Raw genomic sequence first — 15980 nt, forward strand, 5'->3', positions numbered from 1 at the left:
AAAATTTGTTTGATATACTGACTACTCTTTTTCAGCAATAACTGAGCAGCAGATCTGAGGGCTGAAATGTTTGTTTTGCCTGCACAATGCTATTTTAAATTCTATACCAATGTACAAAGGAGATTACAACATCCATGCTCTTTGTCATGTTTTTGAAATTTTGGCCCACTTGTCAGATATTCAAAGGCAGTAGACAGATGGAGTGAAGAGATCCTTACAAATTGGGAAAGTATATTTACCAACATCAATGTGTTACATTGTACCAGGTGCTACATGCCTTTACTGATGCCATTTTTGATGAATGGATGAAACAGAACAATCCCTCAGTCAGTGTGTGGCCAGAGGAGATGGCACCTATTGGACACAACAGGCAATTTAACATGGTGCCATTTTACCCACCTGTAACCAATGAGGAAACGTTTGTATCTTCCAGTGAGCTTGGCTATTCATACGACATTGAATTATCAGGTACGTTTAAAAGATTATTATAATGATCATCATCATCATCAGTTTAGTTCAATCTGATTACTTACACTGGCACAATCAAGTGGCAAACATTATTCACCAAAATCTTGCTTTAAAATACAAACTCATTAAAGAAACCATACCTTACTATAAGTACAAATCTGATCCAGTTTCAGACTCAGTAGCCCAGAAATTTCATTACAACCAATTCGTTATTAGAGATAGGACAATCCATAATATCTATCCAGGTATAATAATACAGGACAAACAAGGAAGAACAACTTCCTTAATAGATATAGCCATTCCTAACATAACTAACAGAAGTTAATAAGTTAGAAACACCAGAAATACACTGAATTAAAAGAGGAAATTGAAAGACTTTCGAACATGAACAGGGTATACATTGTCCTGATAGTAATATCTATGATTGGTGTCATCCCAAAAGCACTACACAATAGCATTAAACAATGAGGCCTACACAGCAATATCTATGTAAATCTTCAGAAAGCCACAATACTAAACACCACTAGAATAGTTTGGAAGTTCCTGGCGATTGAGAAATGAGCATACTTGGCTGTGCCCGTACCTCAGATTTTACCAACTTTGAGCTGAGAAAAAATAAAAATACAATAATAATAGTTTTATTTATCGAGCATTTTTCATACAGATGACGTTTCAAAGTGCTTTACAATAGGATAAGTCTACAAACATGGAAATAAAAGTCAAAAAGATGTTAGTTGAAAGCAAGGTTAAATGGATAGATTTTGAGCAGGTGTTTAAAAGTGTCAACTGAGTCTGCATCCCTTATAGATTTAGGTATCAAATTCCAAAGTTTAAGAGTGTAGTTCAAAAAAGCTGACCTGCCAATTATTTTTTGAGGGGGATTGTTTAACTTTAAGAGATGGGCAGAAGAAGACCTGAGACCTCAAGCAAGGTTGTAAAACGAAAATAATTCTGTGATGTACTCCAGTCCCAGACCATTAAGAGCTTTAAAAACAACTTTAAAATCAGTTCTAAAAGTTACAGGAAGCAAAGGCAGTGTTACTAGTATGGGAGTGATATGTTCCCTCATCTTGATTTTGGGTGAAAGTCTAGCAGTGGCATTCCAAATGAGTTGAAGTTAGTCAATGGGTTGCTTTGGAAGGCCAGTGAAAAGTGCATTGTTGTAAACCTAGTTTATTTGATATAAAAGTATGAATTTGTTTTTCAGCATCATTACGTGCAATATTTATTAAGTATAGAAATGCTGCTTTGGTCACTTCCTTTATGTGGGATGTAAAATTCAAATCTGAATCAAGCATAACACCCAAGCTAGTAACTTATGATTTTACAAGGAGGACCAAGTTCCCAAGTTTATCAAGAAGCTTACATCTTTTGACTTATTTTCTCAGAAGATGTTTTCTTCCATTATTTATTGATTCTTTTGCCAGCTGAGGACTTTATGTGGATGTTACCAGGACAGAATTAGAGAGTTGAACAGGATAGGACTTTATGTGTGTAAGGGAAGGAGGAGTGATGTTTTAGTGTTGTACAAAGTCATGGGGTGTGCATAGATATGGTGAATACAAATAGTCTCTTCCCCAGGGTTGGGGAATCAAGACTGAGATGAAAAAGGTTTAACGTGTGATGAAATAAAGACCTGAGGGGCAACTTCTCTTCACCTAGAGGGTGAATGAGGTGGCAGATGAAATGGTTGAGGCAAGTACATTAGCAACATTTAAAAGATACTTGGGCAGGTGCAGAGATAGGAAAGGTTTTGAGGGATATAGGGCAAATCTGGGCAAATGGAACTAGCTTAGATGGGCATCTTGTTTGCACAGACCAGTTGAGCTGAAGGACCTGTTTCCATACTGTATGATTCAATAACTCCACGGCACAAGGTCCTTCCTCAACATCTCTGAAGAACAATGTCTAAACGCATTCTGGTTTTGAAGATGCAACATTGAGTATACGATCTCCAACCATATTCCCTGTCCTAGACTACTCTCACCATGCAGAATATGGTCAGAGTGATATTGACTTCCTGACCACAAGATCATCCCAGGCACCACTGGTAGTTTTTGCATTACATCACAGGATTAGAATAATCATTTAATACCTCTTTACTCAGAAGAGCTGCTTTACATATTTTGATATAATTGAGGAAAAGGTATCCTTGGAACTTGCAACATTCCCACTTTTCCAAAGATTCAGGGTACATTCACATGAACATTTGAACCCCTTCAAAAACTTTGAGATCTTCATCCAGAAAAAGGGGCTTCTATTCCCTCAATGTTGAGGTAGGTTTTGATCAAGATTATATTTCCTCATCATCCATGGCATTCTTTCTGGGAACTTGCACAACTCCACTTTTGTTTTATCAGACATCCTTAGCAAATAATACTGCCTTGAAGAAGATCTCTATGTATTCCAACACTTATGCTCACTTTAACCACTCCAACTGAGTGTCACTGCAACCAGAGTCATAGAAATATAGAAAACCTACAGCACATTACAGGCCCTTCAGCCCACAAAGCTGTGCCAAACATGTCCTTACCTTAGAACTACCTAAGCTTACCCATAGCCCTCTATTTTTCTAAGCTCCATGTATCCATCCAGGAGTCTCTTAAAAGACCCTATCGTTTCCGCCTCCACCACCGTCACCGGCAGCCCATTCCATGCACTCACCACTCTCTGCGTAAAAAAATTACCCCTGACATCTCCTCTGTACTTACTTCCAAGCACCTTAAAACTATGCCCTCTCCTGCTAGCCATCTCAGCTCTGGGAAAAAGCCTCTGACTATCCACACGATCAACGTCTCTCATTATCTTGTACACCTCTATCAGGTCACCTCTCATCCTCCGTCACTTCAAGGAGAAAAGGCCGAGTTCACTCAACCTATTCTCATAAGGCATGCTCCCCAATCCAGGCAACATCTGTGTAAATCTCCTCTGTACCCTTTCTATGGTTTCCACATCCTTCCTATAGTGAGTCGACCAGAATTGAGCACAGTACTCCAAGTGGGGTCCGACCAGGGTCCTATAGAGCTGCAACATTACCTCCCGGCTCTTAAACTCACTCCCACGATTGATGAAGGGCAATGCACCGTATGCCTTCTTAATCACAGAGTCAACCTGCGCAGCAGCTTTGAGTGTCCTATGGACTCTGACCCCAAGATCCCTCTGATCCTCCACACTGCCAAGAGTCTTGCCATTAATGCTATACCCTGCCATCATATTTGACTTACCAAAATGAGCCACCTCACACTTATCAGGGTTGAACTCCATCTGCCACTTCTCAGCCCAGTTTTGTATCCTATCAATGTCCCGCTGTAACCTCTGACAGCCCTCCACACTATCGACAGCACCCCCAACCTTTACGTCATCAGGAAATTTACTAACCCATCCTTCCACTTCCTCATCCAGGTCATTTATAAAAATCACAAAGAGCAGGGGTCCCAGAACAGATCCCTGAGGCACACCACTGGTCACCGGCCTCCATGCAGAATATGACCCGCCTACAACCACTCTACAACCTTCTGAGGGCAAGCCAGTTCTGGATCCTCAAAGCAATGTCCCCTTGGATCCCATGCCTCCTTACTTTCTCAATAAGCCTTGCATGGAGTACCTTATCAAATGCCTTACTAAAATCCATATACACTACATCTGCAGCCCTACCCTCATCAATGTGTTTAGTCACATCCTCAAAAAATCAATCAGGCTCGTAAGGCATGACCTGCCTTTGATAAAGCCATGCTGACTATTCTTAATCATATTATGCCTCTCTAAATGTTCATAAATCCTGCCTCTCAGGATCTCCTCCATCCACTGAAGTAAGACTCACTGGTCTATAATTTCCTGGGCTATCTCTACTCCCTTTCTTGAATAAGGGAACAACATTCGCAACTCTCCAATTCTCCAGAACCCCTCCCATCCTCAGTGATGAGGCAAAGGTCATCGCCAGACACTCAGCAATCCCCATCCTCGCTTCCCACAGTAGCCTGGGGTACATCCCATCCAGTCCCGGTGACTTATCCAACTTGATGCTTTCTAAAAGCTCCAGCACATCCTCCTCCTTAATATCTACATGCTCAAGCTTTTCAGTCCACTGTAAGTCATCTCTACAATCGCCAAGATCCTTTTCCATAGTTTGTGCTGATGCAAAGTATTCATTAAGTACCTCTGCCATCTCCTCCGGTTCCAGACACACTTTTCCAATGTCCCACTTGATTGGTCCTATTCTCTCATGTCTTATCCTCTTGCTCTTCATATACTTGTAGAATGCCTTGGGGATTTCCTTAATCCTGTCCGCCAAGGCCTTCTCATGGCCCCTTCTGTTTCTCCTAATTTCATTCTTAAGCTCCTTCCTGCTAGCCTTATAATCTTCTAGATCTCTATCGTTACCTAGTTTTTTGAACCTTTCATAAGCTCTTCTTTTCTTCTTGACTAGATTTACAATAGCCTTTGTACACCACGGTTCCTGTACCCGACCATCCTTTCCCTGTCTCATTGGAACATATTCCAAGAAAACATTTCTTCTATACGTTTCCCTGAGAACATCTGTTTCCAATTTATGCTTCCAAGTTCCTGCCTGATAGCCTCATAGTTCCCCTTACTCCAATTAAACATTTCCCTAACTTGTCTGTTCCTATCCCTCTCCAATGCTCTGGTAAAGGAGGTAGAATTGTGATCACTATCTCCAAAATGCTCTCCCACTGAGAGTCCTGACACCTGACCAGGTTCATTTCTCAATACCACATCAAGTACAGCCTCTCCTCTTGTAGGCTTATCTACATATTGTGTCAAGAAACCTTCCTGAACACACCTAAAAAACTCCACCCCATCTAAACCCCTCACTCTAGGGAGATGCCAATCAATATTTGGGAAATTAAAATCCCCCACCTCAACAACCCTGTTATTATTACTCCTTTCCAGAATCTGTCTCCCTATCTGCTCCTCAATGTCCCTGTTACTATTGGGTGGTCTATAAAAAACACCCAATAGAGTTATTGACTCCTTCCTATTCCTAACTTCCACCCACAGAGACTCCGTAGACAACTCCTCCATGACTTCCTCCTTTCCTGCAGCTGTGACACTATCTCTGATCAACAGTGTCACGCCCCAACCTCTTTTGCCTCCCTCCATGTCTTTTCTGAAACATCTAAAGCCTGGCACTTGAATTAGCTGTTCCTGCCCCTGCACCATCTAAGTCTCTGTAATGGCCACAATATCATAGCTCCAAGTGCTGATCCACGCTCTAAGCTCATCCTCTTTATTCATAATATTCCTCTCATTAAAATAGACATATCTCAAACCATCGGTCTGAGTGCATCCCTTCTCTATCACCTGCCTATCCTCCCTTTCGCACCGTCTCCAAGCTTTCTCTATCTGTGAGCCAACCTCCCTTTCCTCCGTCACTTCAGTTCAGTTCCCACCCCCCAGCAATTCTAGTTTAAACTCTCCCCAATAGCCTTTGCAAACCTCCCCGCCAATATATTGGTCCCCCTGGTATTCAAGTGCAACCCCAGACTACTCCTTGTAGTCTGCTTTCAAGACCTCCTCCTTTTTCCTACCTATGTCATTGGTACCAATATGTACCACAACCTCTAGCTGTTCTCCTTCCCACTTCAAGATATCATGGATGCGATCAGAAACATCCCAGACCCTGGCACCTGGGAAGCAAACTACCATCCATATTTCTTTCCTGCATCCACAGAATGACCTGTCTGACCCCCTAACTATAGAGTCTCCTATCACTGCTGCCTTCCTCTTCCTTTCCCTACCCTTCTGAGCCACTGGGCCAGACTCTGTGCCAGAGGCACAGCCACTGTTGCTTCCCCCAGGTAGGCTGTCTCCCCCAGCAGTACTCAAACAGGAGTGCTTAGTGTCAAGGGGGACAACCACTGGGGTACTCTCTATCTTGCCCTTCCCTCTCCTGACTGTTACCCACTTGTCTGTCTCCCGTGGCCCCGGTGTGACTACCTGCCCATGGCTCTTCTCTGTCACCTCCTCACTCTCCCTGATGAGACAAAGATCATGGAGCTGCATCTCCAGTTCCCTCACACGGTCCCTAAGGAGCTGCAGCTCGACACACCTGGTGCAGATGTGGCTGTCCGGGAGGCTGGGAGACTCCAGGACCTCCCGCATCTGACACTGAGCACAGAAAACTGGCCTCACACACATTCTTTCTGTCTGTATTCTACACAGACAACCTACTTCGCCTCGACCCGTTATCAGCTAAGCCTTGTTGAGCCAAAGGCTTCCTACTCTGTCTCCCTCTACTCCGTCGCCCACTCTGTAAAACTGTCTTCTTTTTAAACTCTTCCCGCTGTTCTCACTGGCTTCTCATGGAGGTAGACATTGCTCAAATGATAAACCCAACCAGACTGGAGACTAGTAGTAATCTCATTCGTATCTCATAACTTCGCTAATACTTTTGCTAAAACAATTTACATGTATTCCATGGAGTATAGAATCATATAATGCAGAAATGGACTGTTCCATCTACCACAGCTTTTGCCCATCTACACAAATACTATTTTCACACATCGGAATAATATTCTTCTATGGCTTGCCTATTGAAGTATCTGCTTAATTGCCTCTTAAATGTAGTAATTGTATCTATTCCACCACCATCTCTGGCAGTGCATCTCTTTGTGTACAAGATGATGATGGGACCAGAGGAACAGGGTGGGGAAAATGCTCCAAGGGGGAGGCTCCACTGTAAGTACATGAGCTGAATCATCTTGTTCAGCACAGTAGGGAAACAGTGTCTGGATGTGCTGGTTAGGATTCCATAATCGAAAAGAGAGTCTCTGAAACACTCTGCAGGACCATTGAGTTTCACTCTACCAAATGGGGACGACACGGTTCCAGAATATTAAGTGTGAAGTAGAGAAAGGTGAGGTGGAACGAGTGATAAGGAGGATACATGTGCAGAGGGATGGTCTGACGGAGCATGGAGTTAAATGTGCAGAAAGAGTAAGTAAATTTAAGAAGGACAACAAAATTCAAGGGGCGTATAGCCCGGTGAGAGTTCGGGGAGCTGGGTTATGCACAATAGGCAGCTATTTAAACAGAGAGAGGAGAAATGGGTTAAAAATTCTATATCTGAATGCATGGTGTCAGAAATAAGGCAGATGAGCTTGAAGTTCAGGTGCGAATGGGTAGCTATGATGTTGTTGGGATAACGGAGACGTGGCTGCAGGGGATCAGACCTGGGAATTGAATGTACAAGGGACAGAAAGGTGGGCAGAGGGGGTGGGGTGGCCCTGTTGGTGAGGAATGAGATTCAATCCTTTGCAAGGGGGGACATAGAATCAGGAGAAGTAGAGTCAGCGTGGATAGAACTGAGGAACAGTAAGGGCAAAAAGACCCTGATAGGTGTTATCTACAGGCCCCCAAACAGTAGCATGGATATTGGGTGCAAGTTGAACAGGGAGTTAACAATGGCATGTGGCAAAGGAAATGTCGCAGTAGTTATGGGGGATTTCAACATGCAGGTGAACTGGGAAAATCAGGTTGGTACTGGACCCCAGGATAGGGAGTTTGTAGAGTGCCTACGGGATGCATTTTTGGAACAGCTTGTACGAGAGTCGACCAGGGATAAGGCTATTCTGGATTTAGTGTTGTGCAATGAACAGGATTTGATAAGTGATCTTGAAGTAAAGGACCCATTAGGAGGTAGTGACCATAATATGATAAGTTTTTATCTGCAAGTTGAGAGGGATAAGGGCAGATCAGAAGTGTCAGTATTGCAGTTGAACAAAGGAGACTATGGAGCCATGAGGGAGGAGCTGGCCAAAGTTGACTGGTCGGATATCCTAGCAGAAAAGACAGTGGAAAAGCAATGGCAGGTATTCTTGGGAATAATGCACAAGGTGCAAAATCAGTTCATCCTCCGGAGAAGGAAGGATTCAAAGGGGGGAAAGTGGCCACAGTGGTTGACAAAGGAAATCAGAGATAGAATAGCATTAAAAAAGAAGTATAACAGAGCTAAGGTGAGTGGGAAGACGGATGATTGGGAAATTTTTAAGGAGCAACAGAACTTAACTAAAAAGGCAATACGGGGAGAAAAAATGAGGTATGAACACAAGCTAGCTAGGAATATAAAGGGGGATAGCAGAAGTTTTTTTAGGTATGTGAAGAGAAGGAAGATAGTTAAGAACAATGTTGGGCCCTTGAAGAATGAATTTGGAGAAATTGTTATGGGAAACAGAGAAATGGCAGACAAATTTAATAAGTACTTTGGATCTGTCTTCACTAGGGAAGACACAAGCAATCTCCCAGATGTATGGATGGGCCAAGGACATAGGGTAACAGAGGAACTGAAACAGATTGACATTAGGAAGGAAACGGTGATGAGTAGACTGATGGGACTGAAGGCTAACAAATCCCCAGGTCCAGATGGTCTGCATCCTAGGGTACTAAAGGAGATGGCTCTGGAAATTGCGGATGCATTGGTGATCATTTTCCAATGTTCCTTAGATTCAGGGTCAGTTCCTGAGGATTGGCGAATGGCTAATGTTATCCCACTTTTTAAGAAAGGAGGGAGAGAGAAAACAGAGAACTATTGTCCTGTTAGCCTAACGTCAGTAGTGGGAAAGATGCTAGAGTCCATTATTAAAGATGAAATAGCGGCATATCTTGCTAGCAGTGATAGGATTGGGCCGAGCCAGCATGGATTTACCAAGGGCAAATCACGCTTGACTAATCTATTGGAGTTTTTCGAGGATGTAACCAGGAAGATAGACGCGGGAGATCCAGTGGATGTGGTGTACCTTGACTTTCAGAAGGCATTTGATAAGGTACCACATAGGAGATTGGTGGGTAAAATCAGAGCTCATGGCATTGGGGGGAGAATGTTGACATGGATAGAAAACTGGTTGGCAGATAGAAAGCAAAGGGTAGCAGCGAATGGGTGTTTCTCGGAATGGCAGGTGGTGACTAGTGGGGTGCCACAGAGCTCGGTATTGGGACCACAGCTGTTTACGATTTACGTCAATGATTTAGAGGAAGGCATTGTGAATAACATCAGCAAGTTTGCTGATGATGCTAAGCTGGGTGGCAGTGTGACATGTGATGAGGACGTTAGGAGAATTCAAGGTGACTTGGATAGGCTGGGTGAGTGGGCAGAAACTTGGCAGATGGCGTTTAATGTGAATAAGTGTGAGGTTATTCACTTTAGGAGCAAGAACAGGAAGGCAGATTATTATCTGAATGGTGTGGAGTTAGGTAAGGGAGAAATACAAAGAGATCTAGGAGTACTTGTTCATCAGTCTCTGAAGGTGAATGAGCAAGTGCAGCAGGCAGTGAAGAAGACTAATGGAATGTTGGCCTTAATTACAAAGGGAATTGAGCAAGGAAATCCTTTTGCATTTGTACAGGGCCCTGGTGAGACCACACCTGGAGTATTGTGTGCAGTTTTGGTCTCCAGGGTTAAGGAAGGACATCCTGGCTGTGGAGGAGGTGCAGCATAGGTTCACTAGGTTAATTCCTGGGATGTCTGGACTGTCTTAGATAGAGAGGTTAGAGAGACTGGGCTTGTACATGCTGGAATTAAGGAGATTGAGGGGGGATCTGATTGAAACATATAAGATTATTAAGGGATTGGACAAGATAGAGGCAGGAAATATGTTCCAGATGCTGGGAGAGTCCAGTACCAGAGGGCATGGTTTAAGAATAAGGGGTAGGTCATTTAGGACAGAGTTGAGGAGGAACTTCTTCTTCCAGAGAGTTGTGGAGGTGTGGAATGCGCTGCCTCAGAAGGCAGTGGAGGCCAATTCTCTGGATGCTTTCAAGAAGAAGCTAGATAGGTATCTTATGGATAGGGGAATCAAGGGTTATGGGGACAAGGCAGGAACTGAGTATTGATAGTAGATGATCAGCCATGATCTCAGAATGGCGGTGCAGGCTCGAAGGGCCGAATGGTCTACTTCTGCACCTATTGTCTATTGTCTATAAAGCCACTCCTTAATTTACCATTCACCATCACAGGTCATCAGAAACATCCAAGTGATCTGAAATGAGACATTATTTATGCTCTTATCCTGCCTTGCTGGTCCACCCATGATATTACTTCCAGAGAGGACATTGTTGTCTCCTGGTTCTGCACAACTTCCTGCAGGGATAAGGCAATAGAATCCTTCATGTTCCTTGTTATTTCTGACTCACTCAAGCATTAAAAAAAATCCTGAAGTATATAAATACAGGAAGTTTACCTCATTATTTTCATAACAAATAATGTTATTCCATTGCTTAGCATTAGAATATTGTCAGTTAACATTCATTTTCAAATTTAAATATTCCATGGGGTGTTAATACAACATTTAACAGTGACAGTCAGCCCCTGAGGCATGGCCCTTCCACATGGAGCCCCTGCAGCCCATCACTTTATTGCAAGCTTCCAGTGTTCTCGACACATGCAGATTAAAATGCCATCCTTGCTGTCTGGGGTGTACTTCAGACCACCGGTCCTGAAGACTGTCCCATAAGCCAGCACACCACTCAGATTATGATGCCATTCCTCTTCTCCCCCTTTCCCCACTTGCCTATCAGCCCCCTCACCTGTATCCACCACCAGCTCTTGCTCCACTCCTTCCCCCAAATTTTTTATGCTGTTATCTTTCCTCCCTTTCCGTCCAGATGAAATGCCAACTGTGCATTTCCCTCCATGGATGCTACCTGACCTGCTGAGTTTCTCTCATTGTGCTGGCATTGCCCACGGCTTCCACCTCTTTGTCTGGCCAGGGCACTTTCATCTGCAGACATGGGAGCACTCTGGCAGGAATTGACCACGTCCCAGACTCTGAAAGAGTCTTAGTAAATGTCTTAGAGAGGATGTGCAAGCATCCACACAGATAGCATTGGAGGTCAGTGTTACAGCCAGACCACTGGAGCAGTGAGACAGCAGCTCTACAACTTGCACCATCACGCCACTCTACAACTCTCTTGGGATTTTGGATTTCCAGGTTTTACATAAAAGTGGTACTGGTGAGGGAGTGAGCGGACAGGATGAAGATGGGTGTTTGGTGCTATTCTTTCACTGCTAGTCTTAAGAATCCAACTGTTGTCAGTGGTTTGAAGGCAATGATTGGAACAAAGGGCATTTGAGGATCAGTGTAACAGCTGATCCAAAGGGAGATCTACTGCTCGGTGGTCTGCAGCCTGCAAGGAAGAAGGCTAATTGTCATTCGGGGCTGAAACCTAGAGATTAGAACAAGGCTAGGGACGATTGGAGGTTAAGTCAGGATGAGACTAAGCTTCTGTGGCTGGACGGACACAAATTACAGTTGCTACTTCACATTGTTCTTCGGGAAGCCTTTAGGACTGGTTTCATTGAACGTAATCAGCGCTACCTGTGTCATATGGGGAATTCTACAGCAGATACTATTTGCCTCAAGGGCCTAAACTTATGTCTATTTAGGATATGGTATAACATGAGCATGAAACCTGACTTTTACCTGTTCCTGTCCAAGGAATGACTATATAATGAATAATCCAGTAATCTTACAATCATCATTGCTATTGAAATGAACCTGTTTCATTCATTCTACAGAATCTCAGTTTGGCTTGGGTGCCATCCTTGGTGTGAGCTCCGGTGCAATCTTTGTGGGTCTTGTCTTTTTGACTGCAGTGTTGCTGACAATTCCATGTCAAAGAAAAAGTCAAGGTTTTGAATATTTGCTAAGTTCAAATTTTTCTAACAAGATGTACACCGAAGAAATTTAGTTCATGCTTGATATAACTATTATTGCTATTATTCTGTTATCCCCCACTGTGCTATATAAAATCACTGTATTAAAGCATGACCAAGAACATTATTAAACATTCAGCTTACCTTCTGCTGGCAGTACTATTAATTAATTACTCACAACTAAGCTGTGTTGTATAATCTTTAGATTCAACAATTATGATCTACTCAAAGTAATGAGAAAAATTTCAGTAATGATCACATAAAACTGTCTTATGTACAGTATAAGACTGTAATACTATTTACTGTATATTGTACACATATTTAGGTTATTGTACAATCTATCAATGATAATGCATTCTTGGAAACTTTCACTTTACTGCTGGGATTTAGAGGATGGTTTGTCTTACTGATCTGCAAATGGGTTGGATATTTCATTTTTAAAGTACTTTAAATCAAAAATTTGCTTCAGTATGAAGGAAATTTTAACATGATCTTTTCATTTCCAGTTCATGACCTGTATTTTAAGATTAAATATCTATAGAAGATATTATCCCTTAATTATTAGATTGATTTTTTTTTTAAATCAGGGAACCGGTTCTGGAATGATTTGAAAAAACATTGTTTGAATGTTGGTTACCCGGTCTAAAATATAACCCTGTATTACCATCCAGACTTCCTAATAGCAATAGAATGCTCATCAAGACTGCACAGGCTCACAAAGCAATCCCATTTCTCCTCTAATTCATTTTTCCCCAATACTGCTATCAGCTCATTGCAGATTCTACCAATCACATTTACACCAAGGATAGTGTACAGTAGGCAGTTAATCTACCAAAATACACCTCTTTGGGATGTGTAAGAAAGCTCAGGCAGTCACAGGAAGGAAATGATAATGCCCCAGAGAGAGCACTGGAGGTCAGGGCTGAACCAGGTTCCTGGTGCTGGGACAGCTTTACCTTGCAGTTAGTTATCAGTCGCTCACACTGTTACCCTAATTAACAATTATGTTACCATCCTACAGCAAAGGAATTGGTTGATTAATTAAATCATGTCCTACTTTCTCCCACTTTTCATTACAGATGTACACAGGCAGGTTTCTCCAGAAATGGGATGCATTCTGTAGGGTCATTCAAAGCCATATACTTATAGTTATTTACTCACTTCAGTACCCTGTTCCTTCCATCAAAGTCCAAAGTACATTTTATTATCAACGTATGTATAAATTATACAAACTTGAGATTCGTCTGCTTACAGGCAGCCACAAAACAAGAAAGCCAAAAGAACCCAATTTTAAACAAGACCAACACCCAATGCACAGAGAGAAGAAAATCAAATCAAATCAAACCATGCAAACAATAAAGCAAGCATCAGCGTTCAGAATGGAATTGAGTCCATAAACCCGAAGCCGGGAGCAGCCGGAGAGGGCCCATAGTCTCAGTCCATCACAGAGAGGCAGATCGCTGAGAAGCTCGCAGACACTAAGCCTGCAGCAGCCGTGGCACAACACAGCCTCAGCGCTGCGGAGAGCAGAGTAAAACATCACGGAGCCGAACCGGCTCGGCCCTTGCCTCCGGTCCTGACACACTGCCTTTCCAATCTGTCTGGCCTGGCATTTAAATTGTCCAAGCGCTGGGTTGTCGCCTGAACTCGGGCTTGGGCCCCGCTGCAGCAATATGCTCTGGGCTGCTTCCAGCCCGTACTCGACCTTTCCAAATCGGCACAGTGCTTAGATGGATCAAATCTTACTCCCAGTTCAGGTGGCCATCACCCCGTGTTTCAATCTTTCAGTATTAAGAAATATATCTACCTCCTTCTTGAATATACTTCACGATGGCGTCCACTAGCTTATGCAAAAGGCAAATCCACAGATTCAGAGCCTTCCTTATCACCATTCCAATCAGTAAATCCAGGGGTTGCAATGCCTGACGTGGATCCACTCTGTGACTAGTTTGTCTAGTCTTTTCTATATTTTGTGGGTTTCTACATGATTTCCTCTCGACCCTGCTCCGGTGAACTTGAGTGCATTGCACTCAGTGTCTCTGCACGGTGTGCAGGTGAAGGTTGACGAAAGGGCTGGGATATGGGAGAAAGAGGAGCTTTGAGACAATGGAACAGAGTGAGCAAGAACATTAACACAGTTCTGAATGAACACAGAGAGAGGACGTGGGAACGTTGATTTTAATTGGTATCCTGAGTCAAATGTTACTAATGAAATACAGCTGGAAAAATAACTGCAGCTCATATAGTTGCTCCCCAAATTATTACGTGCTGAACCAGAATATCTCATTCAAACTCATTGCAACACCAGTTAAAATGTTAATTCTTACAGGAAGAGGCAATTTTTTATAGCATATAAAAATGTTCTCTTACACCAAAGTAACTTTCATAGATGATATTGAATGCCAAAACAGAATGGAAGAACGAACTGAACTCCACTACTCCTGTTTTCTATGTTACTGTGTATCATTTTGGGCCCCATAATCCGAGGAATGATGAACTAGCATTGGAGAGGGTTCAGAGGAGGTTTATAAGAATGATCCCTGAACTGAAAGGATATGAGGAGTGTTTGATAGCTGTGGGCTTGTGTTCACTAGAGTTTAGAAGAATGAGAGGGGAGCTCTTGGAAACCTACCGAATATTGAAAGGCACACAATGTTTCCAATAGTGTGAAAATCTAAGACCAGAGGGCACAGCCTCAGAATACAAGGGCATCCCTTCAGAAAAGAGATGAGCAGGAGAAAATCATAAGCACAAGAGATTCTGTAGGTGCTAGAAATCTAGAGCAACACACACAAAAAATGCTGGAAGAACTCAGCAGGTCAGGCAGTATCTATGGAGAGGAATACACAGTCAATAGTTTATGTCCTGATGAAGGGCCTTGGCCCAGAACTTTGATTGATAATTCCTCCCCATAGATGCTGCTTAACCTGATGTGTTCCTGCGGAGATGAGGAGGGATTTCTTTAACCTGAGTGTCGTTCTGTGGAATATATTGCCACAGAAGTCTGTAGAGGGCAAGAGTTTGGGTATATTTAAAGTGGAAGTTGATAGTAAGAGCGTTACAGGGAGAGGGCAGTGTGGTAAACCATATATATGTTGTAACTGGGTTAACTGTCTGGACACGCCCCTCTGCTGAGTGCCCCTGTGGCTCCTTCCACAGAATCCTGTATAAATGTGTTTCGCCTTGCTGCTCCCCCTCATTCCGGGGGCAGACACTCACCATGGATGTTGTATTGTACAGCGAATAAAAGCCTTTCGGTATTTTACCTAACCTCAGTCTTTTGGAGTTATTGAAGGTGCTTCAGGCAAGAGAGTGGGACTGAGGGGAAAAGTAAATCAGCCATGATTGAATGGTGGAGAAGACTCGATAGGCCGAATGGTCTAATTCTACTGAATGGTCTTATATCTTTCCTGCAAGGAATTAGTCTTATCAATCTTTGTTTTCTCAGATCAAACCTACTCTTGCTCTTGCTACTATTTGCTTCACAAGCATCTGAATGTTTGCTTTCAATGACTGGTGTACAATGACAGCCAGGTCCCTCTGCACCTTTCCTTTTCCCAAACCAACATCATTCAGGTATTAATCTGTCTTTCTCTTTTTAGTGTTTGCGGCTTCAGTTGATAGGCTTTTGTTCAAAGCTGTGGTTCCCACAATGGACGGTATTACCTCCCCTAGGAGCAGTGGAAGTTTCTAAGAAGGTGATAAAAATAAAGGGAGTGGTGGGGCGGTGTTTGGTAGCAAAGGGGCAGTTGAGTGATTGCTGGCTTAATTTAAGAAATGAATTACTTTTTATTAGCATTTGATCCTCAGCACCTCGTAATTGATTACAATGACCACATAA

At 42.9% G+C, this 15980-nt stretch overlaps 1 protein-coding gene across 1 annotated transcript in view; it reads left to right on the forward strand.

Annotated features, from left to right (window-relative positions):
- The window catches only part of dct (dopachrome tautomerase), a 67869-nt gene extending 55695 nt beyond the window's left edge, over positions 1 to 12174 (forward strand). The window contains exons 7-8 of the mRNA XM_072259494.1: positions 267 to 468; positions 12002 to 12174. Of these exons, the coding sequence (XP_072115595.1) occupies positions 267 to 468; positions 12002 to 12174 (375 nt within the window). The remainder of the gene's footprint in view (positions 1 to 266; positions 469 to 12001) is intronic.
- The last annotated feature ends 3806 nt before the right edge of the window (positions 12175 to 15980 follow it).

Source organism: Mobula birostris, chromosome 5 (assembly GCF_030028105.1).
Source record: "Mobula birostris isolate sMobBir1 chromosome 5, sMobBir1.hap1, whole genome shotgun sequence".
NCBI classification, from domain to species: domain Eukaryota; kingdom Metazoa; phylum Chordata; class Chondrichthyes; order Myliobatiformes; family Myliobatidae; genus Mobula; species Mobula birostris.